At 39.0% G+C, this 26,151-nt stretch overlaps 1 protein-coding gene across 2 annotated transcripts in view; it reads right to left on the bottom strand.

Moving 5' to 3' along the window:
* Positions 1 to 3,829: 3,829 nt before the first annotated feature.
* NRDE2 (NRDE-2, necessary for RNA interference, domain containing) overlaps positions 3,830 to 26,151 on the bottom strand; it is a 67,150-nt gene continuing 44,828 nt past the window's right edge. For both annotated transcript variants that reach the window (XM_043980007.1, XM_043980008.1), the window contains exons 8-14: positions 25,437 to 25,557; positions 22,187 to 22,362; positions 17,981 to 18,367; positions 15,877 to 16,802; positions 13,954 to 14,092; positions 5,650 to 5,721; positions 3,830 to 4,250 (exon numbers count right to left, since the gene is read on the bottom strand). In XM_043980007.1, the coding sequence (XP_043835942.1) occupies positions 4,125 to 4,250; positions 5,650 to 5,721; positions 13,954 to 14,092; positions 15,877 to 16,802; positions 17,981 to 18,367; positions 22,187 to 22,362; positions 25,437 to 25,557 (1,947 nt within the window). In that variant the 3' untranslated portion in view covers positions 3,830 to 4,124. The remainder of the gene's footprint in view (positions 4,251 to 5,649; positions 5,722 to 13,953; positions 14,093 to 15,876; positions 16,803 to 17,980; positions 18,368 to 22,186; positions 22,363 to 25,436; positions 25,558 to 26,151) is intronic.

Genomic DNA, 26,151 nt, shown 5'->3' with positions numbered 1-26,151 from the left:
CATCTCATACGGATCCCAGGCAATTAGTAGAGAAGCATCACTGGAGTTTAGTATTATTTTAAAAATCTCTTTTAGGAGCAGAGATTAAGAGCTGGAATACACTTTAGACACCACCTGGTTCACCCCCCTCATTAAAAAACCAAACACATAGAGAGATTTAAGGTTTTCAGAGCACTCTGCATATTGCATCTCATTTGAACCTCACAACCACCTTGTGAAGTGCTATTATTATCCCCATTTTACATATGAGGAAACTAAGACTGAGGTGAAGTGATTTGCCTGGCTGGTAAGTGTAACATTTAAACTCAGGTCTTGACCCCCAACTCTAGATCTCCATTCACTCAATAGAGCACCTGGATGCATCTTGTTTAAGATGATGAGAAAAGGCAAGTGCAGGAAGTTTGCCCGTGGCCACACCAGCAGTATCAGAGATGGAATCTGAACCCAGGCCTTCCCACTCCAAAGCCAGCATCCTGCCTTCTCTAGTGACACTGAGAAACAAGGTTGGTTAGGTAAGCCTGCACATTTCCTTCAGGTTTGGCCTCATTTCAGAGCTAAGCAAATGTTCCCAGATTTCCCAAAAGGCAGGAGGAGGTTCTCTGCACTGTCCTTTTCTATTGATACCCACGCTGGTTTGGGGCAAAGCACTGGCAAACGGAATGAAAACGGCAGCAAAAAGGATATACGTATAGGCCGGAACCCATTATAAAGTTCTCCGAAAGGCTGCCCTGATCCTTCCTGGTCTCTGGAAATGTATTACATAGTATGTATGAAAAGTTACCATATTGTATTATTATATATGTATTATGGTCCTTCTGGTTGCCCACTTGGAAATTCATTGTACACTTATCACAAGGTGGAGGGTCAGCCACTGAGGGGACCGAGTAAGCTCATAGCTACCTATGGCTCCGATTAATACCTTTCTCCTCCTCAACTTTCCCTCCCTCCGGACTACAGGAGAAGGACCAAGATCTTCCCTTGACCTTGGTATTCCCAGCAGAAATAGGTATGGTTAAGCCAGGCCCTGCATAGTCAAGCAGATGTGATGATGAACTGATTTGAGAATTGGAAACAAAAGTGTGGATCTCAAGCACTTTTTGTCTCTATGACTTATCAATGAGTGGATGCATTTACATGGGAGAGACAGTATGTCCAGGCAAGCCACTACCACCACCCTTATCATCAAATCCCCTCAGACCTCAATGGAGACAGCCCAAGACCCTAAATCAGAAGAGTCCATCCATCCATCCATCCATCTGTTCATTAATGTACATGTCAGTGTGAATGTGCCAAAGTCTGTTTCTCTGGGCAGTTTTCAGAGTCTTCCTCATTTGTTACCCTGGCAAGTTACAGAGGTTGTGTATGTGAATGGGTTTGGGGCGGCTGATGCCTGAGCCGGTAGCCAGTGTGGATTTCAGCTCTGTGGCAAACTGCAGATGTGTATGTGGGGAAGGGAAATTCTCTAGAGGAAGATTTCTTAACCTGTGGCGTGTGAACTTAAAAACAATTTTGATAACTGAATTTTGACATAGTATGTTTCCTTTGTAATTCTAATGTATTTTCTTTTAGGCATTTAAAAACACGATTCTGACAAGGGGGTCACAGGCTTCACCAGGCTGCAGGGGGCAGAGAGGGGGGGTTTAAGGTATATAAGTCGAGTGGAACAAATACTATAGTGGAAATAGTAATATACGGTGGCACAGAACTTCAGAGCTAAAAATAAGCCTTCACCTGGACTATGATGGAATTCCTGGCCAAGGGTCTTGACATTTGAATATAGTTCCAGTCCAGAGATAGCAGAGCCTGATGCAGGGAGCATGTGTTCTCCCCAGAAAGCAATGGGTGTTTTCTTTGTTAGAGAAGTAAACAAGGAGATCAGTCCTAAAAAAACTCTTGGGAACCCTGTTCAGGTCTAAAGCTGTAGACTTACATATTTCAATCCAGAGAAGTAAAAAGTGATCAGAAAGATGGGAAAGAAGAAAACCAACCAGACTGGTCTGGGTGGAGATGGAGTCCCATGTCCAGACTGCTGAGGGGGGCTGAGTTTCATGGTCTAGCCATGTTCTCAGTAGATGGAGCTGAAGACTTCAAGCTCACCTTCCTCATTAAATGTCCACCAATCAGGGTTGATTTTCACCTGTCAGGGGCACTCCCTTTCCAAAAGTATATTAAGGCTTTCGGTCTCTCCATGGTTTCTGCCTTTGGTTACAGAGTGAAACCAATCACCATCAATGTACTGATTATCATCTAGCATAATTAATAAATTAATTACCCAGAAACTCTGTCTCTTGGGTTTTTCATTCATCACACCTATATCAATGAGTTGAAACTGGAAGAGACCACTGAGTCTAAACCCTTCATTTTACAGATGAGGAAACACACAGGAAAGCCATGGAGATAATTAAAGGTCTGATGTGGGATCTGAACCCACATCTTCCCGATCCCAAGTCTTGAGCTTATTTCACTACATTATCTCCTACCATGACCAAATCTCTTCTCCAGACTTAAAAATTCCCAGTTCCTTGAACTATTTCTCATAGGGCATTGTGGTCTGTAATTGCAATTAGAACCTCTTATTTCTCAGTCTTCATAAAGGGCTGCTTGTCTTCTAAATGAGGAGCTACAAAGCAAAAAATAAATAAAACCCAACATTAAAACACAGCATTAGAATAGCCAAAGAAAAGCTAATGACATTTGTTAAAAGCAACACTGCAAAAAAAAAAAAAAAAAGACAGCTCTATAATCTATATTCAATAGCGAGTTTCTTCAAGGTTGTTTTTCTTCAAGTTTAAACTACTTTATGGGTTTAAACAGTGCAGTGAAATCAATCAAAACCTCCTCACAATGTTTTCTCCTTGTGAATGTGCATGTTGACTTTTTACATAATTACTAACCAGCTTTAAGCAGCAAAACAAGAGTACTGTCAACTTTGGGAAAACACAAACAAAAAGTTAAGGTGTGTTTTCTCACTGATTCCAAAACCTCATTATAGCATGGACGTGACCTTGGCTTTACTCCTGATGGCCCAGATGGCCCAGAAAGGCTGTCTGTTGTCCCAAGCCCAGAAGGTCTGGCTAAATTCTAAGAGGTTCATCACTACAAGTCTAGCCACAGGTCTCTGGAAGTAAAAAGAGCATTCATTTCTATGCTACTAGAGAAAGCTTACCTTGGCTAATGAAAGCACTAATCCCATTTTACATAAGAGGAAACTGAGGCAGAGTAGCAAAGTGCCTTGGCCAGGATGACACAGCAAGCGTCAAGGCAGAGACTCAAAACGAGGTCTTTTGGCTCCAAGACTGGTATTCTTCCTGTATAAGCACTGCATCAGTGCTGAAGCAAAAATAACACTGAGAAAAAGGGGAACATCTCCATGGCAGGGAATGGGATTGTAGTTTAAGAGCTGACATGTAACTTTCATACTTTTCCCTTTACAATGAAAATCGCTAATCCATGAAAGAGGGTCTTGATTATGTTAGGGATGCCTCAGGAAACAGAATACCAACTCAATGCACAGAGCTATGGAGCCATCTTTAGAATCGAGACGTGATCCAACCTTGAATTTTTGCCAAGAAAATCCCACAGACCAGAGGGCATAAAGAGTCAGACATGACTGAACAATAGCGCAGAAATAAAAGATCCTTGGAAGATGATGGTCATAATTTGATTAGCTCTTTAGCCCCAAATTCATCCATAACCCACATCTAATTCAGGCTAAGGGGCCTTGGTTCCTGATCTCCAAGTCCACTAAAGAGATACAGTTAAGATGCTGATAATGAACCATACTGAGCAGAGGGAACCAACTACAAAAAATTTATTATTTATTCCCAAATTTGTATTTATATATATATATATTTATATACATGATATTCACATATATAACCTTTAAAATAACTGGTATCTGTGGAAATAAGGGCATATAAACATATGCAGGATGTGAGAGACTGTTGAATGCTAAAAATACATTTTACTGGGCTAGAACCCTTGAAAATTTAAACAATAAGTCCTGGGGGGGAAAAAAAAAAAGGAAAGCAGCTTCCCAGTCCTAGTCTAAGTTTCTCAATTTGTGTGTTCCAAAGCTATCACAGGACAGTTTAGAGACGCCAACTCTCTTGTTCCATTTGTCATTAATCTTCCAAGAGAAGCTCTAGCTCTTCTATCGGCACCCGAACTCTTAATTCCTTCTCGGTCATTAGATCCAGTATTTCCTGGATTTGATCAGGGAAATAATCCACTGCATCCATATATAATACCTATAAGAAGAAAGAACAAAAAAGAGGGGGGGAAGTTAAGCAATTTTATTTTTTTTCTTTTTTAAGTAATAAACATTTTTATTTATAGTTTTGAGTTCCAGTTTTTATCCCCACTTCCCTCCCTCCCTATTCCCCTCCCTAAGGTGGTAAGCAATCAGATATGGGTTATACATTTACGATTATGTAAAACGTTACCATGTTAGTCATTTTGGTATAAGAAAACTTGAATAAAAGAAAAAAATGAAAGAAAGTAAAAAATAGCCTGCTTCTGTCTGTGTTCCATCAATATCAGTTCTTTCTTTGGAGGTGGAGAGTATGCATCATCATTATCCTGGATCATTGTATCGCTGAGAATAGTCATGCAGTCCCTGTGCACGATGTTCTCTTGGTTCTGCTCACTTCACTATGCATCAGTTCATACAGGTCTTTCCAGGCCTTTCTGAAGTCATCCTGCTCATCATTTCTTATAGTACAATACTATTCCATCACCATCATATACCACAGCTTGTTTAGCCACTCCCCTATTGATGGGCATCCCTTTGATTTCCAATTCTTAGCCACCACAAAAAGAGCTGCTATAAATGTTTTTGTACAAATAGGTCTTTTTCTCTTTTGGGGATGTCTCTGGGATATAAACCTAGCAGTGGTGCTGCTGGATCAGTTCTATAGCCCTTTGGACATAGTTCCAAATTGCTCTCCAGAATGGTTGGATCTTTTCACAACTCCACCAACAATGGATTAGTGAGCAATTTTCAATAAACAAAAGCAGAAAAAAGAACAGCATTTGGAAAGGAACAGAACATGGACCTTTCTGTTAATAGCTTCAACTAACATGATAAAAGCAAGGACCCTTTCTTCTCCCTCCTCTGCACATGTGCAGATACAGTGAGAAGTCTTCTTTTAGGAAGGATACTCAAAACAAAAAAATAAGATGGTGTCTAAACGTGGACACTCTCAAAGACAGGCAGAATGGAGTAGTCAATTGGCAACAGTATTGATTAAACACTCTAAGAGAGGGATGTAAAACCCAAGGTGAATATAGAATCTGGAGTTGAACCCAGAACCTAGCCTGAGATAACAAAAACAACTTGGGGAAATACCGCCCCCCCCCCCCCCCGCCCCCGAAATTCTTTCCTCAAACTTTAAATTAAAGGGCTATGAAAAGGAAAAAACAATGTCACATTAAAGGGCAAACTCCCAACAGAGCAATGTAAGCATGCTTTTTCTAAAACAGACTATCAGCAACAAGCATGGAAGTTTCCCCAACAGATGGGGGTGATGTAACTTCAGGCTGAGACTCAGTTGTGCATCAGCCTTTAATTTTTTTTTTTGCAGGGCAATGAGGGTTAAGTGACTTGCCCAGGGTCACACAGCTAGTAAGCCTTTAATTTTAACCTACCTTTGCCCAAGGACAGTGCTGAAGGGCTCTATAAAACACACCTTTGCTTCTTTCTTTGTTTCCTAGAGAAACCTAAAGGGACAAAGAGAAAAAAAGGAGAACAAAGAAATAGGGTAATTTGCAATGAGGCAGTCAGAACCAAACACCCTACAATGGCCCAAAAAACCTCATGATGGCCCAACCTTACCTGTGGTCAACTCTTGGGTGGCCTCAATCATCCAGACTCAATCAAAAGACTATTCAAACAACTCCAGTGGCTCTCAATAACCTCCAGGATCAAAACCAAAATCCTGTTTGGTGTTCAAAGCCCTTCATAACCTTCAACTCTACTCCTCCTCACCCTACCCTTTCCAGTCTTCTCATACCTTACACATACCCAGGAACTCTGGCCTCTGACATTTTATAAACAAGACTCTCCATTTGTTGGCTCTGGGCATTCTCTCTGGCTCTCCCCATGCCTGGAACTCTCTCTGCTCCAACTCCTGACCTCTATGGCTTCCCTCAAACCCCAACTAAAAGTCTACAGGAAGCCCTCTCAATTCTCACCCCATCCTCTGTTAATTATTTCCTATTTATCTTGCACACAGTTTTTATGAACATGTTTGTTTTCACGTTGTCTCCCCATTAGATTATAAGTTCATTCAGAGCACAGGCTGTCTTTTGCCTCATTTTGTCATTTAGCAGGATGCCTGGCATATAGGAGGCACTTAATAATGCTGACTGATTTGAAACAGACTGGCACCATCTTCAAAGCCTCATCCACAGTCCCCAAATTAATAAGCTTAGAGTTTTTAGAGTTTCTTTACAGGACAGCAGGGAAGCAGGGCCACCAGAGGCAGACACACAGGATAAGTGGTAAGAAGTAAGCAGGCAAGTCGATGACTGCCGTGATGTTAAGTGTTTGTCACTTCCCTGCTGCAGAATGTACCTTAAGAACAGGGACTGCCATTTAAATTTTTATATCCCTAGCACCCAGCATAGTGCCTGGCATGGAGTAGGCACTTAATCTGATGCTTACAGAATTGAAATAAAAAAACCAAAAATGTCCAATACTTAAAATAAGTCAGGATTCAATTATCTGAAAATTTTACTATGAAAGAGCCTATCCCTCAACAATTAGAACAACAGGGGCAACTAGGTGGTGCAGTGGATAGAGCACCGGCCCTGGAATCAGGAGGACCTGAGTTCAAATGCAGCCTCAGACACTTGACATTAGCTGTGTGACCCCGGGCAAGTCACTTAACTCCAATTGCCTCACACACACAAAAAATAGAACGACAGGATTACAGACACGGAAGGAATTTTAGGGCCATCTAGTCGAGCCCCTTTGTTTTATGTTATCTTTATTTTCAGCCCCTTTATTCTGCAGATCAAGAAACCAAAGCACAAAGATATGGCCTTGCCCAAATCTGGATAAATGAAGTGTTACCATATTTCTAAAAGAGACGTAGAAAATAAAATTCTATTCCTTAAAAAGTATCACCCTTAGAGTCTACCTTGAGTAAGAACTTTTTTTACCCAGATTTTTGGAAAACTCGATAATCTGTCATAAGGAAGTGAAATCTTAGTTCTTCATGTTTACTTGTGATTCTTCTTCTACTATAAAATGAGGGGAAAAAAAGACCTTTTTCTCTCTGACATCACTGTTCTTTGTTCAGATGCCCAGTTTCTTTCAAATGACAGTATCAAATTTGCCCAAAGTCTATCCTAACTAGCAAAGATGAATCTTGTCAAAATCATTAATGCTGATTTATCACAAGTGTATGGAATTACATGGATGTGTGAGTTGGACATTCCTTTGGGTATCAGAGATATTTTCTTTTGTTCTTTTTTTTTTTCTTAGTGAGGCAATTTGGGTTAAGTTACTTGCCCAGGGTCACACAGCTAGTAAGTGTTAAGTGTCTGAGGCCGGATTTGAACTCAGGTACTCCTGACTCCAGGACCAGTGCTCTATCCACTGTGCCACCTAGCTGCCCCAGAGACATTAATTTTCACTGGTCTGTTCTCCTCCATTAGATTATAAGTTTCTAAAGCATGAAAGTAAATTCTAATGTATCATACTTCATTAGTGGATCATATGGTCACAGACCTAAAGGCATTTAAAGGTTATAATCCACACCACACCCCCCCCTCATTTTATAGATAAGGAAACAAAGGCCAAGGGAAGTTGTGATTTGCCCAAGGTCATAGAGCTAAGAAGGGTTAGAGGCAGAATTTGAACCCAGTACTGCAAAGCCAGGGCTCTTTCCATAGTACCACGCCACCTCCTTGAGAGTGACTGACTGAGATGTGTTGTTGACTGACTAAGATGATGGAAACTTAGCTAATGAGAAAGTCCAAATTACTGAAAGGCCCACTTCTTCCACCTCTTCCCATTAAATACATAAAATTTAAAAATCAGTGCCACACAAACTAACTTTGGCAAAACCAAGGAAGAGCCCATTAAACCCACAATTAGAGACTTAACTGAAAATCAGTTCCTGGTAGCTCCTTGTTATCAAGAGCTAGTAAACAAAGCAGGAATCCCCAGATGGAGTCCAAGGATCATGTTCTTCACTCACTCATTCATTTGCTCAACAGAAACACTGGAACCTAGGTATGTCCCCTATGAAGAAACACTTTCTATGTCTGAATCCCTCTTTTCCTTCTCTAACCTAAAATGATTACTGCAAGATATCTCCTCCTTCCCTTCTCACTACTTTCTAAATGCTCTTTGAACTTAATTCACTCTTCTTTTCACAAAAAGGATGAGAGGAAGGAGAATATACTTTCCATACTTTCTCAAAAATCACCAAAAAGTATTTGTGAGAAATTTCATGGATATTTCCAGAAATGCAATAAATTCAAGCTCAATGGCAGTTGTAATTTCTCTCTCAAGTCTTCTTTTGAGAATTTGCCCGAGTTACTTGGATAGATGAAATAAATGCCTAAGTATAAAATATAGCAAAGATTAACAGTTGGTGATGGTAGCTGCCAGGTTATTATTTTTTTTTTTTAAAGAAAAATCCAAGTCTTCAAACACCGAGATGAATTTGGAAAGGCTTTTTTCCTGTGACTAGAACATTGACCAAGTTTGGAGGCAACTTCTGAAAAGAAAAGTCAATGGAAAATGACATCTGGATTTGCTTTCGACATCCTCTTTATTTGTTCTCTAAAAGTCGCTAATGGTGAGAATAGGAGGTTCTAGCTAAACTCCTGAGTAAAGGCCTTCATATATTATTAGATTCAACTTAGCTCTTTTAATTCAAATCAGTAACACTTCTTAAGTTCTTATAAGGTGCAAAGTACTAATGCCAGTCACTGTGTGGGATACAAAGATGAATGAGAGATGTTTCCTGCCCTTAAGAAGCTTACAGTTGTACAAAAAAAAATATAATAAATAAATAAATATAAATATATATATATATGTAATTGCATACAGAAAGTACATAGTACTTTTGATGAGATCCAAGAAGAAAGAGGGCAGAGGATGGGAGACATCCAAGAAGGCTTCTTGGGGACAGCACTAGAGCAAGGACTTGAAGGAAGGGTGATTTCTCATTTTGATAACTCAACGCTTTCAAGGCTGAATACAAAGATGTCATTATGCTAAGCAGACATTCTCTTTGTTAATATCAATTAGATCTAAGAACTTGGAAAGCTAGTTGGTATCACACGAATTCTACCGATTGCTATGAAAAACTCAAGTATAGGGTGAGGATTTCTGGTTTCAAGGGATCAGGGGCAGCCACACAGAGGACCTGATCTTGGACCTCAAAACACAGAAAGGATCTCAATAGGTATGGAGAATATGCCAAGTGTGGGGAGTGGGCAAATGAAAATAGGTTAAGAGTCTTGGACTTTGTAAAAGGACTAAGCAAAATGTTAAGAAAACTGTGTATGTAGCCAAGGCTAGCAACCTAAACTCAGATCTCATATGAGTAATTCTCTCAACGACTCATTTTTTAAATCCCCAATCCATAGAAAAATCAACAAGTCAGAGTCTAGACTAACAAGCAATAGTCCCAAAGGTTTGGGCAACCTTTTTATAAGATGTTCATTAACTTCCTAGAGATAAGTATGCTTAATGGTTCATATCCAGCTATCCACTTAAAGAAGCTATACAATGATTAGGTTTTGGTTTCTTCTGTTTTCTCATCTGATGGATGTATGCTGCCTCTACTTAGGGAAAAGAAACTTTTCTAAGAAAAAGAAAAGCCTGAAGTTTGCCACATTCTTCAGACTTTTTTTTTTATTACCTCAGTGGGAAACAAATTTGGACTGCTGAAGGTTTGTATGGTATTATAGAAAGTGAATTTGAGAAAACAGTGATATCTACCAAACAATCATTGAAAACACTACTGCTATACAATAATCATGCAAGTGCTTATGCAAGACTGACAGTGGGCGAGATGGATATACTGATTCATCAAATGGGGAAGGGCAAAATGAAAAGGAATTTTCCCCTCCCACCGATATTTAAAAATAGCAGCCTTTGAAATTATACTGACTTCTGTCTGTGATTGGCAAAAGGGAGGGGAAATTATATGGGAGGATGGCAAAATAAGATCCCACATTTAACAAGCCAGAAGTGCCATTCCCACAATTTCTGTTTACTGATGCTTCTTTTCTCACTCAAACAAAACCATCATATTCAACTTGTTTTCTTTGCACTTTCGGGAGATAAACAGCTTCTGTGCAACCCCAACCTGAAAAGAGCTAAGTCACTGAAGTCACAACAATAAAAGTTTGAAACAACATCCTGGAAAATCTTTACAAAAGTAAAAAAATGGTAAAACTATAATTTAACATTATTAAGCCCATAGTGAGTAAATCACAGCCGTTTCTTTTGTCCAGCTAACTTCTCCAGGGCAGACCTGGCCTATATGACCTATGTTAAAACCTCAGCTCCTTCATGAATTCTTCTTCCCCATCACACTGTTCTTTCTGTTTCCTGACCTTTTAGGACTTTTTACTATCTGTCTTATGTTTTTTTGACATTTAATGACATTCTATCTTTGGATAAGAAATTAGGGATAAATTACCAGTCTAGCAGGCTAGCCACTTTTTATATGCTAGACAAGCTCACTTGCTTGGTAAGAATCACAGAACTTTGGAGCTAGAAAGGACTTGAAAAATCACCTATAAAATCCTCTTCTTATTTTACAGTTGAGAATACTCAGGCCCAAGTAGGTTAAGTGACTGGTGTAAGGTCATACAAGTAGCTAGTGACAAATCTACAACTCAAGCCACTTAACCAATCTCAGCCTCAGTTTCTTCACTTGTAAAATGAGGGATTTAGATTAAATGGTCTGAGGTATCTTCCAGCTCGAAGTCTATGATTCTACTTATTAACTAAGACTGGTGTCTTCTCTATCAGTTCCAATGAGCTGCCCTCAAGTCTTTTTTTTTTTTTTTTGGTGAGGCAATTGGGGTTAAGTGACTTGCCCAAGGTCACACAGCTAGTAAGTGTTAAGTGTCTGAGGCCGGATTTGAACTCAGGTACTCCTGACTCCAGGGCCGGTGCTCTATCCACTGGGCCACCTAGCTGCCCCTGCCCTCAAGTCTTTACTCAGAATGTGACCTATGAGCTCCTGAGCCCAGAAAGCAAGATCCTCCAAAATCCGGTTGTAACTTGCTTTTCCAGAATAGTTTCTCATGTCTTTCCTCCTAAACTCTGACAAACTAGACTGCTCATCATTCCCCAAGCTGTTCTCTCTTACCGCTTTTCACTTGCCCCCTCCCCACACCTGGCATATTCTCCTCACCGACTCTGCCTGTTGAGAGGCTTTCTATCTTTCAAGGTCCAAGGTCAGGTCCTCTGTGTGGCTGCCCTGATCCCTTGAAACCAGAAATCCTCATCCTTTACCTGAATTTTTCATAGCACTTGGTACTCTTCCTGTGCACTTTTATTTGTAATATAATTCTATCTCTATCTTCTCCAACCTCCTAGATTGTAAACTTCTTGAGGGAAGAAGGCTCTGTGTCTTATTCATCTTTGTATACCAGCACCCAGCAGTGAGCAAACAGCAGCCCGTTTTTGTCTTCATGCTCACATAAAGACTGTTGGTGTACTGGTAGGAGTACATCATACTCTTCTTAAACCTTCTCAAATGATTCCCCAGTTTCTAACCCTAACTTCTTTTTTTCTTTCTTTCTTTCTTTTTTTTTTAGTGAGGCAATTGGGGTTAAGTGACTTGCCCAGGGTCACACAGCTAGTAAGTGTTAAGTGTCTGAGGTCGGATTTGAACTCAGGTACTCCTGACTCCAGGGCCGGTGCTTTATCCACTGAGCCACCTAGCTGCCCTAACCCTAATTTCTAAATTCATTTCTAACACTTAATTCATTTTTACTTTAAATTCACTTCCAAATTAATTTCAAACCCCAAAAGAGGAATGAAGACCAAACTCCTTTACCTGGCCTCCAACATCTTCCATAATCTGACTCTAACATATCTTTTTATCTCTCTGTGTTCCAATGAAGATGGATTATTTATTGCTCTAAACTTTCCTTTTTCTGTACCTAATTTCATATAATCCTCTATGCCTGAAATACCCTTCTGACCATCTTCACCTGTTGACATTTTCCCTACTGTTAAAGGTCCAGCTAAAATGCCATCACCTCCATGAACCCTAACTCCTGATTCCCTCTATGTAGAAGTGATTTATCCTTCATCTAATTTCATAACCTTTTATACTCTCTCATACAATTATATTTTAAATGTGTGTATTTATCTGTGTTCATATATTATTATTTTCCCCTACTAGACTGTAACCTCTTCTAGAAGCCAGGAGATTTTTATCTTTGCAGGACATGTCTCATCATCTCTGTGTCTATCCCTGACCCTAGTATACTATACTGCACATAGAAATGTAATATTTGTTGAGTAAAAAGAAATTTAAACCATATGCAACAACATTCTATGATGATACAGTCATTATAACTTTTTAAACAATCATAAAATATAACCTGGACACATACACACACACACACACACACAGAGTCTACACTCCAGATCTGAATCAAATCACTTTACTTAAATATGTGAAAAGATAACCAGGGCCTTGAAATTGTGAGCGGAATGAATGGCAGAGAACCAAATCACTGTTGTAGCAGAGCCCTGAAAACCCAAGCCAAACTGATTTCTCTACTCTAACAACTCAGGAAAGACTTAAAGTTTGGCTTTGACTCTGCATCCCCATCAGTTACAAGGCCCTCTTGCTCAGAACCGCCCTGTATTTCATGAATCGTCTTGTTCTCCTCTCACCTGTGATACTGTAAATGCCTTATTTCTATCAACAGCCTCTCTGCCTCTGGTTTCCCTTACCTAATCCATCTACCTTGCAGCTGACAGATAAATCTGACTGTGGTGACCCCTTGTTCAAAAACTGTCAGTTGGGGGAGGGGGGAGACAGCTAGGTGGTACAGTGGATAAAGCACTGGCCTTGGATTCAGGAGGACCTGACTGAGTTCAAATCCAGCCTCAAACATTTAACACTTAACTAGTTGTGTGACCCTGGGCAAGTCACTTAACCCTCATTGCCCTGCAAAAACAAAACAACAACAAAAATTGTCAGTTGGGGCAGCTAGGTGGTGCAGTGGATAAAGCACCAGCCCTGGATTCAGGAGGACAAGTTCAAAACTGGCCTCAGACACTTGATTGACACTAGCTGTGACACCCTGGGCAAATCACTTAACCATCATTGCCCCACCAAAAAAAAAAAATCAATCAATCAATTAATTAATTAATTAAACAGTCAGTTGCTTCCCACTGTCTATAGGGTAAAACACAAATGCTACAGCCTGGCAGTTGAGACATGCTCACTCCAATCTACCTTCCACTCTTCCTTCTCATTATTCCCTTCACCTATTCTGTGTCCCTTCAACCACTAAGTTGTTCCCTATTCTTATCCTGCTCCACCAATTCTGTATATTCATACAGACCATCTCCCCATGGAACTTATTTTCTCTACATCTTTACCTGATAAAATTCTTCAAGACCCAACCTTTCCTTGAAGAACTCCCCAGTTTGAAATGTTATTTCCCTCCTCAACATTCTAAAAACATTGTGTAGACCTCTGCTTTACATGTCTCACAATCTGCTCTGTGATGTCCATATCTGCATCTGAGTCTTGGCCTTGATGGCTAACACCACTTTGCTTTTTGTTTTCGGATCCCTGGCACCACTAGATACCACCTGGTATCTAAAACACATAGTTTGTGGAATTAAACTGATTAACTGTACAAAAATAATTACTCCTACGATCATTTTCTACAACTAAACCTTTGCAAAATAAGAGAAAGCCCAAAATTCTAATTTCTTACCAGAAAATTCAAATACATCCTCCATAATAAGGGACAGTTGCTGCCATTATCACTCTGGATTGCATTTTCAAACAAGGCTTTGATTCGATTTGATAAGCCTGTTTCAGGAATTGTTGAATGGATTTCTCCAGCATCTACTCTATAAGAAAAAATAAAATAGAGACTTAAAGAGATAAATTATTTTGTCTTATTGCCTGGGAAGAAAGAGAATTTTTGGTAATAATAAGTTCCAATTATAAGCAGAGCTGATCACAATTACAATTACCCTACATAATTCAAAGAGCATGCCTTATCTAAATTTCTTAACTTTTAAAAATTTTTAAATTTTATTATTGTTATTATTTTTTTATTTTATTTATTTATTTTTACCTTGCCTAGGCTGGAAGTGCAGGGGCTGCTCTTATCGACATGGGAGCTTTGATCTGCTTTGTTTCCAACCTAGGCTGGTTTGCCTGTCCTTAGGCAACTTGGGTCCCCCACTGTCCACCTCAGGGTTGAACTTTGTGTGGACACCTGGTTGTCTCAGTCTGCTCATTTTAGAACTCTACAGATTAAATAATCCACCAGTCTCATTCTCTTTAGGCATATGCCACCATACCTGGCCTATCAACCTTGTGACCTTTTCAGTGCCTAGGTAGATGCTGAATAATGTATGTGAGGTAGAAACATGGCTTTTAATCAGTAGGATACAATTATGCTTTATTTGAGAGACCTAAAAAATTAACTGTTCCTTTAAATTTAAGGTAGAGAAAGTATAAGTCATACAGGATGATTAAAATCCAATCTAATCCAAACATTTATTAAACAAGGTTCTGTGCTGGCTTAGGGCATGCATAAGCATGAAAAATGATACAATCCTTGCCCTCAAGGAGTTTATAATCTAATGGTAGTGATGTAATCTACACAAATCAGTGTGAGTTTTGAATGACAAAATCTGAGAATTGGAAGAAATCCCACAGGTTACCTAATCCAGTCCATACCTAAAGGAAGGGAATACCTCCCTTCACAACATCCTCAACAAATAACCATCCAGCACCTGCCTGATCATTTCCAGAGATGAGGAATTTACTATCCTCTGAAGGGGCTCTTTTAGACAAAGCTTAATTTATAAGAAATATTTTCTTCATATTGATGGTCCCCACACCTGCCTCTCAACAATTTCCACTCATTACTCCTAAAACTATTCTTTCTTCTGCAGGACAATCTCCGAGGTCTTTGGAGACAGCTGCCATGCACCCCCTCCCCAAATCAGATGTCTTTTCTCCATAGTATACGTCTCCAGTTCCTTTAAAAGATCCTCTTAGGGCACAGTTTCTACTCAGGTATGTGTTCTAGAGCTGGAAGGAAACCTAGACATCATCTGGTCCAACCCCTTCATTTTATATATTAAAAAATCAAAGTGACTTGTGCATTTTTGCCACACGGGCAATAAGGAGCTGAGCAGGAATTTGAATCTAGTCCCTCTAGCCTGAAGACCAGACCTCTTTGCACAACATATCTTAATCAAACACCCCAAAATAATTCTCCTACACGAAATGAAAGCAATCACTAATGCTTCACCTCAAAACCACTGGTTAACCCTTAGTTATAATAAAGAGTCAAGAATTACCCAATTGGATTTGAGTGACTTTAAAACAATGCAATTTTCACTTAAAAAAAACATTTAACTGTAACCACCCAAACAACTTTAAGTTGAAATTGGTGAATGCCATTTATTTAGCATAATCAGAATTCATCAAACTTTCTACGCTACCAAAAGGAGGCCATGTAAGGTACTGGGAAAGAGAGAACTCCAACTCTTTCTAATTAAGGATACTAGTGGCACTGCATTATAAATATCTTGATACATTTTCAAATCTGTCATTCTGTAATACCCATGGTTCTTTGCAGGATACAGGGGTTATGCTATTATTATGCAGCTACCTCAGAACAGCTTCCACCAGCCTTTTTCTCATTTTCTCAGCTTGGATTGCAAACAGCCGTGGCTCCAGGGATTCGGCAGACCTCATGATGACATCAAAGAATCTTCTTGTCTTGCTAGCATTATGGGACTTGTTCTGGATCTGTACATACGACCTCCAAAGAACCTGGTTGCCCGGATACAATTTTAACGCCTCTGAAAGTGCTTCTCGCAGGGGATTCAAAGGGAACACACTAACTTTCATGTGATACCTGAGTAGATTCGTGTGCATCAGTGTGACAGCTTCGAGGGTATTGGTCAAATTTTGGGCTCCAATATTTGCACCTGTCCCTGTGAATTCTGATGAAATGGCCCCTTTAAGTTTGTCAAACACCTGCTTATATACATGCATGGCAGCATTAACCCCTATGGTCAAATACTGGAAAAGCATAAAGCAGCCAACCAAGCTAATGAGATAACCAGAACAATTAACAGGAGATGGGTCAGAGGCTGGACTTTCATTCAGATGCTTCTGAAGTGTGTGCTCATAGGCTTTTCGGGCTTTCAAAATGTTCACAGGTAACACCTGGCCAGTATACGGTATATATGGCCCATTCTCAGTCAGTTTAGTTAATATATGAATTGCCCTGGATGTGGCAGACCCTTCCATGTTCCCTGAGAGTTCCACTTCTAGTTCAGCATAGAGCAGACTTAAGTCATAGAGTCTAGAACTTAAGTCTTGTGGCCCAGCCATGCTAATAGCTGTGTCAAAAACCTTCCTGGCATCTTCTGTGTTGCCAAGTAACCACTCCAGACGGGCATACTCTTTCCAGAGGCAAAAGTTGTTTCTGTTCTCAGGTTCCTTGAGGAGATTCTTGGCCAGTTTTTTGCACTTTTTCCCTTGAGTCTTCAGTCTCTTCTTGTTTTTGGTTTGCAGATACCAAGTGACCTACAGGAAAAAAAGAAATGGATGGCTTAAAACACTGGCAACTTTTAAAATTAAGTTCACTCTGCACTTTTAAATGAACTTCTTTCTTTTTCCAACTCTGTACAGAAAAAACATGTCATCTATGTTATATTGCTCTTATCATGTCATCATTATATTCTTAAGATCACAGGACCATAGATTTTGAGGTAGAAGGGACCTGGCAGGTCATCTCCTCCAACTTTGGAGATACAGATGGTACAACTATCATTAATTCAGCAGTAATGCAGGTTTAATTCAGCAAAAACCCATTTATTCCACAGAAGTGAAAACATCATCCTTTTTCTATCTGAAATTTCGAAACACGTGGTTGTCAATCCTTAATCTATTTTACTTCCAAGATATTTAATAGCCCAATTTTATGAAAGATGTTACTTTAATAATACAATCTGAAGTGATAATCTAAAGTTTAACCTTTGGAATTTGAAGCAAGAAGAGTCAATATTTAATGTGTCCAGCAGATGGCAGAGCAGGTCAATCACATAATTTTTAGTATATGATGCCCCCCCCAAAAGAATTGGGATATAATCAACTTTATCTAAACTTAATCAAAATTCTTAAGCCTTACTGCTTCCTAACCACAGAAATCTGAAAAAATAAACCACTAACATAGTATTCATTATATTTTGGTACTTCGTATTATCTACTCTCATCCTATTCATTGTTCTCCCAAGCATGAAGTCACACTTGCAAAGTATGGGGAGAACAAATTAAAAGATTTATTCTGAAGGATTATTAAGGGGGTTACTCCTATGACATGCAATAATGATAATAATAGCTGGCAATTAAATAATATTAAGGGTTCAAAATGTACTTTATAAGTACTACCTTATTAGATCCTAACCACCCTATGAGGTAGGTAGGTCCCAGAGGTATTATCTTCATATTACTGGGTAATTGGTAGGGGCCAGAGGGAGGGGGAACACAGGACAGGACAACTGAGACAGAGAAGTGAAGTCATATGCCCGTGGTCACATGGGGCTAGTATTTAACACCAGCCTCCTGGCTCAAAGTCCAGCACTCTCATCACAATGCTGTACTGTAATCCCAGAGACAGCCCATAAACTTCAACCAACACAAACCATAAAAGTTAACCAGAAATCAATGAAGCATCAGACAAATATAGAAAGAACACAAATTACCTTGGCAATTTCATACTGTAACCATGAGAGGCATAGATGAGATTTTTCTTTCCCTGAAAATAGGGGCAACACAAGATGAAATATATTCTGTATGAACTCCTCGCCTTCTTTGCAGTGACCCATCCGCTGTCCCTGTCTGTCCATTTGGTCCATGTGACCTACACAATTAACCCCAGAAAATGATGGGTTGGAAAAAGTCAATGGCTTTTCATCAGAAAGCCCATCATCAAAAATACCATTTTCATCCATGGCAAGATAGAGGCATGAAGTTGGAAGATTACAGCCTGAAGGGACTCCCAAAAATTGTAGAAACGCATCAATCAGTTGAAATTTTAGATCCGGGTTAGAAAGTTTTATGAGAGACAGCCCTAGATCATCAAATAACACCTGAAAAAAAGGACAAATTTATTAGTCACATATCCAAGGCTTCAGAGTTTAATGGAAAAATCCCACCAACTTCCCATTGTTTATTCACAGCTATTTTCATAAGGGTGTCCTGATGATTCAGTATCTGAAGTATAAAAATAGTACATAGATAAGTGTTAGGTTTGTCTATAAGATTCAAAGATGACAGGCCTCAATATCTGGAGCTGGAGAGAGGGAGGAAAAATGTCTTCAAAATAATATAATTAGTATTTTTGAGAAGTTAATAAGTTTAAGCCAAGTGTTTTTAAAATCACTTTAACTGGCATATATAAACATCTAATCCCATTAGTTCTAAAATCCAGCAAAACTGTTTCAGTAATTATTCAGATAAATAGCAAGTGTACATCATTGTAATCATAAAATAGACCACATTTCTACTTTATAGTTTCTGGGCAAAAATGCTCTAGGAAATGGAAATTAGGCTGAAAGAATCAATAAACCAAACACAGCAAAAGGAAAATCCACAGCCAATTGACCACACTAAACAATTTCAAGATCCTAGTAAGAAAATATAGAGTACTTAAAATTGATTTAACAAAACCATTTTCAAAATCTACAGCCCCCAAGTGTCTTATAAGCCATCCTGATTAAGTGGGAGAGGGTGGAGATTTGGGAGTGGTGGTAAAATGATGAAATGGTGAGATAGGAATGGAAGATATTCTTGGATTTTAACAGTGAGAAAGGCAATATAAGTAAAAGCTTGGTCACAGAGAACCCAACTAATTACATATCAAGTGAATTTTTTCTCCATGCTCTTCTCTTAGAATGAGACAAGGAAAAGCAAGGATGTCTTAGAAAAAGGGAACTACCAGGATATGCATATTTAAGCCCATCTCCCACATTTTCCACATCTAATTCCTATACAATGAGAACTGATGAATCCAACATCAGAAGCTTAATTATCTCCAATACAATCTGGTTAAAGCAGCAAACTGCTAAAATACTTTGGAAAAATTATCCAAGAGATTTTTTTCTAATAAGAAAGACTTTTGACCAGAATGCTTGAAACTAAAAGGTTTTTTGTCATGACTACTTCAAGCCAAGAGAGGGGAACAAGTAAGAAGTAGAAGCAGACAATCACTGCTCATGTATTCCCCACCCCCCCCACCCCCGGGGCAATGAGGGTTAAGTGACTTGCCCAGGGTCACACAGCTAGTAAGTGTCAAGTGTTTGAGGCAGAATTTGAACTCAGGTCCTCCTTAATCCAGGGCCGGTGCTTTATCCACTGCGCCACCTAGCTGCCCCCATGTATTCTTTTCAAATATGATTTTCCAATTCTTGATTGAAGCACACTAGCTTCTCTTGAACTGGGGCACTGTTTGATCTCAAGGATGCAAGGGCCTCAGTGAGCATGACATTAGCATCAACAGGTACAATAATGATCAGCTCACAAAGACAGCACTTTCATTATGCAGATTCTTACTTAATCAAACCCCTGCTTTAACAAACCCCTGCAGTAGGTGTTACTTTCATCCCCACTTTCTAGATAATAGTAACTAGCATTTCTATTTAAGGTTTGCAGAGTGATTTTCATATGTTATCTTAATTGATCCTCACGACAACCCTATGAGGAGATGCTATTTTTATATCCATTTTATAGATGAGGAAATTGAAGCTGAGAGAGATTAACTGACTTCCTCAGGGTCTCACCTACTGAGTGTCTGAAACAGGATCCATATTGACACCAAGTCTAACCCTCTTGCCACTGTGGCCCCGAGATGAGAAGCCCAAAGTTTAGTGACTTGTTCACAGTCAGTGTGTAAATGGTGGTGTGAGGACCCAAAACTGGCTTCTTTGACTTTGAGGATGGAACTCCTCCCTGATTAAACCACTGCCCTTCCTCACCAATGTACTGTCTTGTCCAATGATGGTCTATAACCACAGCTGTTGCTCACTCATGACATAGTCACAGAAATTACCCATCATGGTTTTGAAAATACAGCTGCAAAAATGGGCAACTTCTTAGTTCAGCTTTAGACTGATGTTCCAAAAGTTAAATATTCTGACTTTTCAGAATGATTAATACGACTAACTATACCAAGATAGTGAGACTTGACTGAGAAAATTTTTCATGCTTTACCTATAACTTGTCACACATGAGGCAATATAATTGCCGTCTTGTGAAACTGGGTCAATTCCAGGAACCAAAATAGAATTCCCTCCTTCATTACAATTCAAAACCTACCCAGGTGGATATTTGCTTCACAAATAAAAGGCGAGGTGCCACAATGGACCCATCCTCCTGTCTATTTAACTCTTCTTTACTCCCTACAAACTCTTTTCATGCCTGTTTTAAAGCCACCCAACACACCCCTCAATCCCACAGGGACACACAAACATTTACCCCTTCTTTGTTTTTTTTGTTTTGTTTTGTTTTGTTTTGTTTTTTGGCAGGGCAATGGGGCTTAAGTGACTTGCCCAAGGTCACACAGCTAGTAAGTGTCAAGTGTCTGAGGCCGGATTTTGAACTCAAGAACTCCTGAATCCAGGGCCGTTGCTTTATCCACTGCGCCACCTAGCCGCCCCTTACCCCTTCTTTGTAATGGGACTCAATATACTCACTGCCTTCAGAACTGTTCCTGGCCATGTGAGATAAGAGAGAGAGCTGGGGAAGAAAGAAGACAGAGCACTCCTCTACCAGCACTCCCTGCTAAGGGGTCAATGCACAGTCACAGGGGATCATTGCTGATAAAGTGAAGAAGAGGGCCCTGGCCAGCTCCATCACTGATTCTCCCTGCTCAGTCTCCAAATTCATTAATGAATGCTTGACTGATAATCACTGATATTTGTAAACCTTGCATAAGTAAAATGGATCAATACCTTTTCAGCAATTTTTAAAAATTCATTTGAGGCAAAATTTAAAGTTCATCAGAAATTGCTGGACTGGTTAAATAATATTTTTGTCCAAATCTGGAAAGACTTATATGAACTGATATAAAGTGAAGTAAGCAGAACCAGGGGAACACTATACACAATAACAGCAATACTGAACGATGATCAACTGTGAATGACTTAGCTTTCCTCAGCAATACAATGATCCAAGACAATTGCAAAGGAACCAAAATGAAAAATGCTATTCACCTCTAGAGAAAGAACTGATGGATTGTGAATGCAACTGAAACATAGTATTTTTCACTTTCTGTATTTTTTTGGGGTTTTTTTCCCCTAAGGGTTTGTATCTTTTCTTAAAACAGGGTTAATAAGGTAATTATGTTTTGCATGATTGAATAGTGGTAATAAAATGGCTAATTCCTTTAAGAAAGAATCCGATGGACTAAAAACTGTCCCAGGGTTAATTCTCTTTTTGTTTCTGATAGTGTTGGCAGTAAAGAGGATGATAAAACAGGAGCTCCTACAGGTGGCTTGAGGGTAAGCTGTGACCTCACACAGTTCCTTCCAAAGGCCTGCTTTACAACTACTGTTCTCCTCTCCCCCATCTTAGCCCTAATATTTTCACATGGAACACAAACAACAACCTAGAAGACAACCCCATCTTTCAAGAAGTGGATGTTTATCAGACTGAGTCACCCTGTGTTACCAATGAGCAGTGACATTTTATCCCAATACCCACAGTTCAAGTCAGATGGGCATTTATGAATCGGTGAATAACAGGCTCTGCATCAATGAACTGGAAGAGGCTGGTTCCCTCAGGATCAACTCATTCCTCAAAAAGAGTTTGTAACTCAGCCAGGAGCCTTTTTCTTCCATAATTAAAAATGGGTAGAAACCAGAAACCAGGGAAAGAAACAAATCCCTACCACCTTTGGCGAGGGTGTTTACCTGTCTCTCTGGGTCTTCACAATCCTCATCAGTCTGTTTTTTTGTTTTGTCAGGGCGCCAGGGCAGCCAGTGCCTCTGTTCACGGGAACGCTCGACACTGAGCCAGATCTGCCACTTGGGAAGAGTCTTATTCTTTATTTCTTGGTCATCCTCCTCTGGTTCATCTTCATCCTCATCTAGCCAGAAACAAAACACAGAATTACCAGTCCCAGGTGAATACCAACCAAAATCCCAGTATTGACCTGTGTTGTGTGTATATATTACATATACATATATGCATATGTATATGTATACACATACATATATATATCTCACATGTGATATATAAACACATGAGCATGTATTTTCTCATTTTGATATCCTATGGAGAACAAGAAGACCTAGTGCTTGTAATAAGATAATCTTTAAAATAATGAGAGAAGCAGAGCAATAAAGACTACTAGAATAGAATATAACTTCAACTTTCTATTTTTTTTTTAGTGGGACTATGGGGGTTAAGTGACTTGTCCAGGGTCACACAGCAAGTAAGTGTCAAGTGTCTGAGGCTGGATTTGAACTCAGGTCCTCCTGAATCCAGGGCCGGCGCTTTATCCACTGCGCCACCTAGCTGCCCCATAACTTCAACTTTCAATATTGACTTGAATTTTTTTAAAGCAATTAGAATTCCCAGCCAGTGATACCAACTTAGTTGGTGATACCAACTATGGGCCTTAGAAATGATACTGAGCTATGTTTATTAGGACTTGCTGAAAATCAGACAACTAATTCAAAACATACTATACTACACTTTATTTTGTTTCCCAAATTGCAATATAGGGAATAAGAAAGAGCATTATTGAATCATTTGTAAATTTCCATGAAAAAAACAAAAATACCACAAAACTATTTAAAATTGAAAGCAGAGGCATGTTTAAATAACTCAATATCAGAATTTTCTAAGTGTTTTTCTACAGAACAACAGTAAAAGTCTAACCTAGGCAGCTGTTGGAGAAAAAAAAATCCGTTTTCAACATAATCTGTTACCTATCTTATCCTGAAGTTCTACAAATAAAATATTCCTTTGAACCAGTCTAAAAGACTTTCAGCACAAAGGCAACTGGTCCTGACCCACAGTTTCTTAACCGAGACATGAAATTATTATTGGCTAAAGAATTCAAATAAGTGACATGAAGTTGAAAAAATACACTCAATATAAGAACAAAGGCAATGAGTTTATTTAAAAGCAACACTAATGTTTTTATTAGTCAAAGCCAGATTTTAAAACTGTTAAGATCCAAAAGAAAAAGACAGGAGAAAGAGAAAAAGGGCAAAACAATGAAGGCAGTACATGTGACAAAAAACTTGTCTAATGAATGTCACCTCCTCCTTAGGAGGGACAAAGGTGCTTAGAAGAAACTACTACACTCTAGTTTCCCAAAAACAAAGGCATTTTTAAGGTAAAACTTCTTTAGAATTTCCAAACCAAACCTGAGAAAGGAGGGAAGACTAAGTTTAGACAGAAGCTTCCCTGCAGTAATCTTTCTGAAAAGACTAACTTTGTGTGTGACTATTTGTGACCAAATACATTTGGGTAGCTTTCACAAAAAATGTGGTCAACTTGGCAATTCTGAAAAATGTTCTCTAGCTATTACTGTGAAGATGTATATTTTACATTTTTTTTCTACTTTAAAACTGTTTGAGAGAGATAAAATAAGTGACAGGATTTCAAAAGAAGGAAGCTACTTTTTTTTAAAAGACTATAAAATGCTGAATAATGTTGATTCATTCATTCAGAGAAACTGAGTGCTTATATACCTGGAAATATCTTCTTTCATTTGTTCACTCCACAATGTATTAGGTGGTATACATTTTTATATTTTATATTTAAATATAAATTAGTTAAATCTAGTTTTGTTGACACAAATTATTATGTGTTTAAATGATATGCTTGTGAATTTATTCCTAAGAGTGGAAGATCTGGGTTTTTCCTTCTTTCCTTCTCTCTCTCTCTCTCTCTCTCTTTCTCTCTCTCCCCCTCCCTCCCTCCCTCCCTCCCTCTCTCAAATTCTCTTTTTAAAAAATTCTCAAACACCTAAATCAGTGTATACTACATTACCCCAAGAGACACCACTACTCATAAAGGCAAAGTCTTATGAAAAACTATGTGGTTTTAGGACATATTCTAAACCCACCACAGCTCCTTTTCTGAGGTGGAAACATCATCTTCCTCCCTGAATTTATCAGTACTTTCAACTGGAAGTAAGTGACACAGTGGACCAGGACTGAAACTCCAGTCTTGTCACTTATGAGCTGTGTGACTGGAGGCAAGTTACTTAAACGGTCTTGGCCTCAGTTTTCTCATCTGTAAAGTAAGTTTCTATCAGAGGTCCCTTTCCAGATCGAACCCTATTATCCTATGAGCTTTCCTTATTTCTAATTGAAAACCTGCATAAGCAGTATAGCTGGCCATCTTTTAAGTCACTACTACATTTTCATTTTAAGTTAAGTCACTAGTTTAAGTAGATAAAGCAATATAAGAACCTCTAAAATTTATATCATGTTTTACAACTTCAAAAGTATGTCATTCACTTCATTATCTCCACTTTACAGAAGAAAGTGAGCTCAATGAAGGTAAGTGACTTGGTCAAGGTCACCCAGCTGGTAGAGGCAGAAAAGTCACTTTTCTTCTAATAGAGAAAACCCATATCTTCTAATGCTAACAATGTTCTTTCACTCCATCATGCTGACTATCCTAAAATACCTTAATGCAAGAGTGTAAATAATCCTGGGTCATCCAGAGTGAGAATTACATAAAGGCTAGTTAGTAATTATTTTATAACACTTCAAAAAAAGGCAAATATTTTAAAATAATCTGTCAGCCTGTGAGCTGCAAAGGGAACAAAAAAGAATGACTTAAATGCACACTAAAAATAGAAGGAAAAAAAAGCTAGGAATAAGATTATGACTTTTGCAGGAGCAATCTATAAAAAAGATAAATTAAAGTAACTTCATTTGGAAAGAAACTGAAACCCTCACATGTGTAACTTACTGGAAGAAAGTCCAGTTGATGACTTTATACCTTCTAACTTGTGAAGGAATGAAAAACAAGAGTCACATTCCCTTATGACAAACAGCTTTAATGTGGTTTTGACATTCAGATACTTGTGGAGTGTCCCCAGTCTACCAATAAACAAAAGCCTATACAGGTAAACAGAGAATAATGCAAAAATTCCAAGCCTGAAAAACTCCTAAGAGCATTTAAACCACTTACCAGGCTTAACAACAACCCAGCCACCCCTTTCTTGCTGGTGCATCCAGGCTCGCCAGCCTCTTGCTCCCTTTTCTCCAACCCGAGGTTCTCCACTATCCCAAAAGGGCTCAAAGAATTCCACCTGTTAGGATGAAGAGAAATGACTAAAAATTCTAGAAATGAGTAGTCACTGTGCAAAGTGCAAACAGACCGACAGAGCTACTGGGTAGGTTCTACAAATCATGGGCCAGGATAAACTTCCTATTTTGAAATGAGAATAAAAATATTCACCTCCCAGAGCAGATTTATCTCATGGAACATAATAGCAGCACCACTGGACTTAGAATTAGAAAACCATAGACAAATAACTTAAGTTCAAGGAGCCTAAGGAAGAAGGTGATGATGGTGGTAATGCTGCTGCTGCTGCCAAGAAAGCACTTAGAGAATTATTGGTGTGGTAGAAAAAGCACTGGACTGGGTCAGGAAACACGGAGCTGAATCCTGATTTTTAACATTTACGACTATGCACAAGTCACTCTAACCCTCCAGGTCTCAGTTTTGCTATATGTAAAACAAGGATAATACTTACCCCATTTATACCTCACTGGATGGTTCTTTATACTTTGTACTTTGTAAGCTTTAGAGCACTACAGAAATGTGAATTATCATTATATACACAAACATGAAAAAGGCTTCTAAAAGCCTGGTTCTATATCTTATGATATCTTGGTACTGG

This window comes from Dromiciops gliroides, chromosome 2 (assembly GCF_019393635.1).
Source record: "Dromiciops gliroides isolate mDroGli1 chromosome 2, mDroGli1.pri, whole genome shotgun sequence".
Lineage (NCBI taxonomy): Eukaryota > Metazoa > Chordata > Mammalia > Microbiotheria > Microbiotheriidae > Dromiciops > Dromiciops gliroides.
Note: the sequence above shows the minus strand (reverse complement) of the source record. Positions and strands in the feature narration are given on the sequence as shown.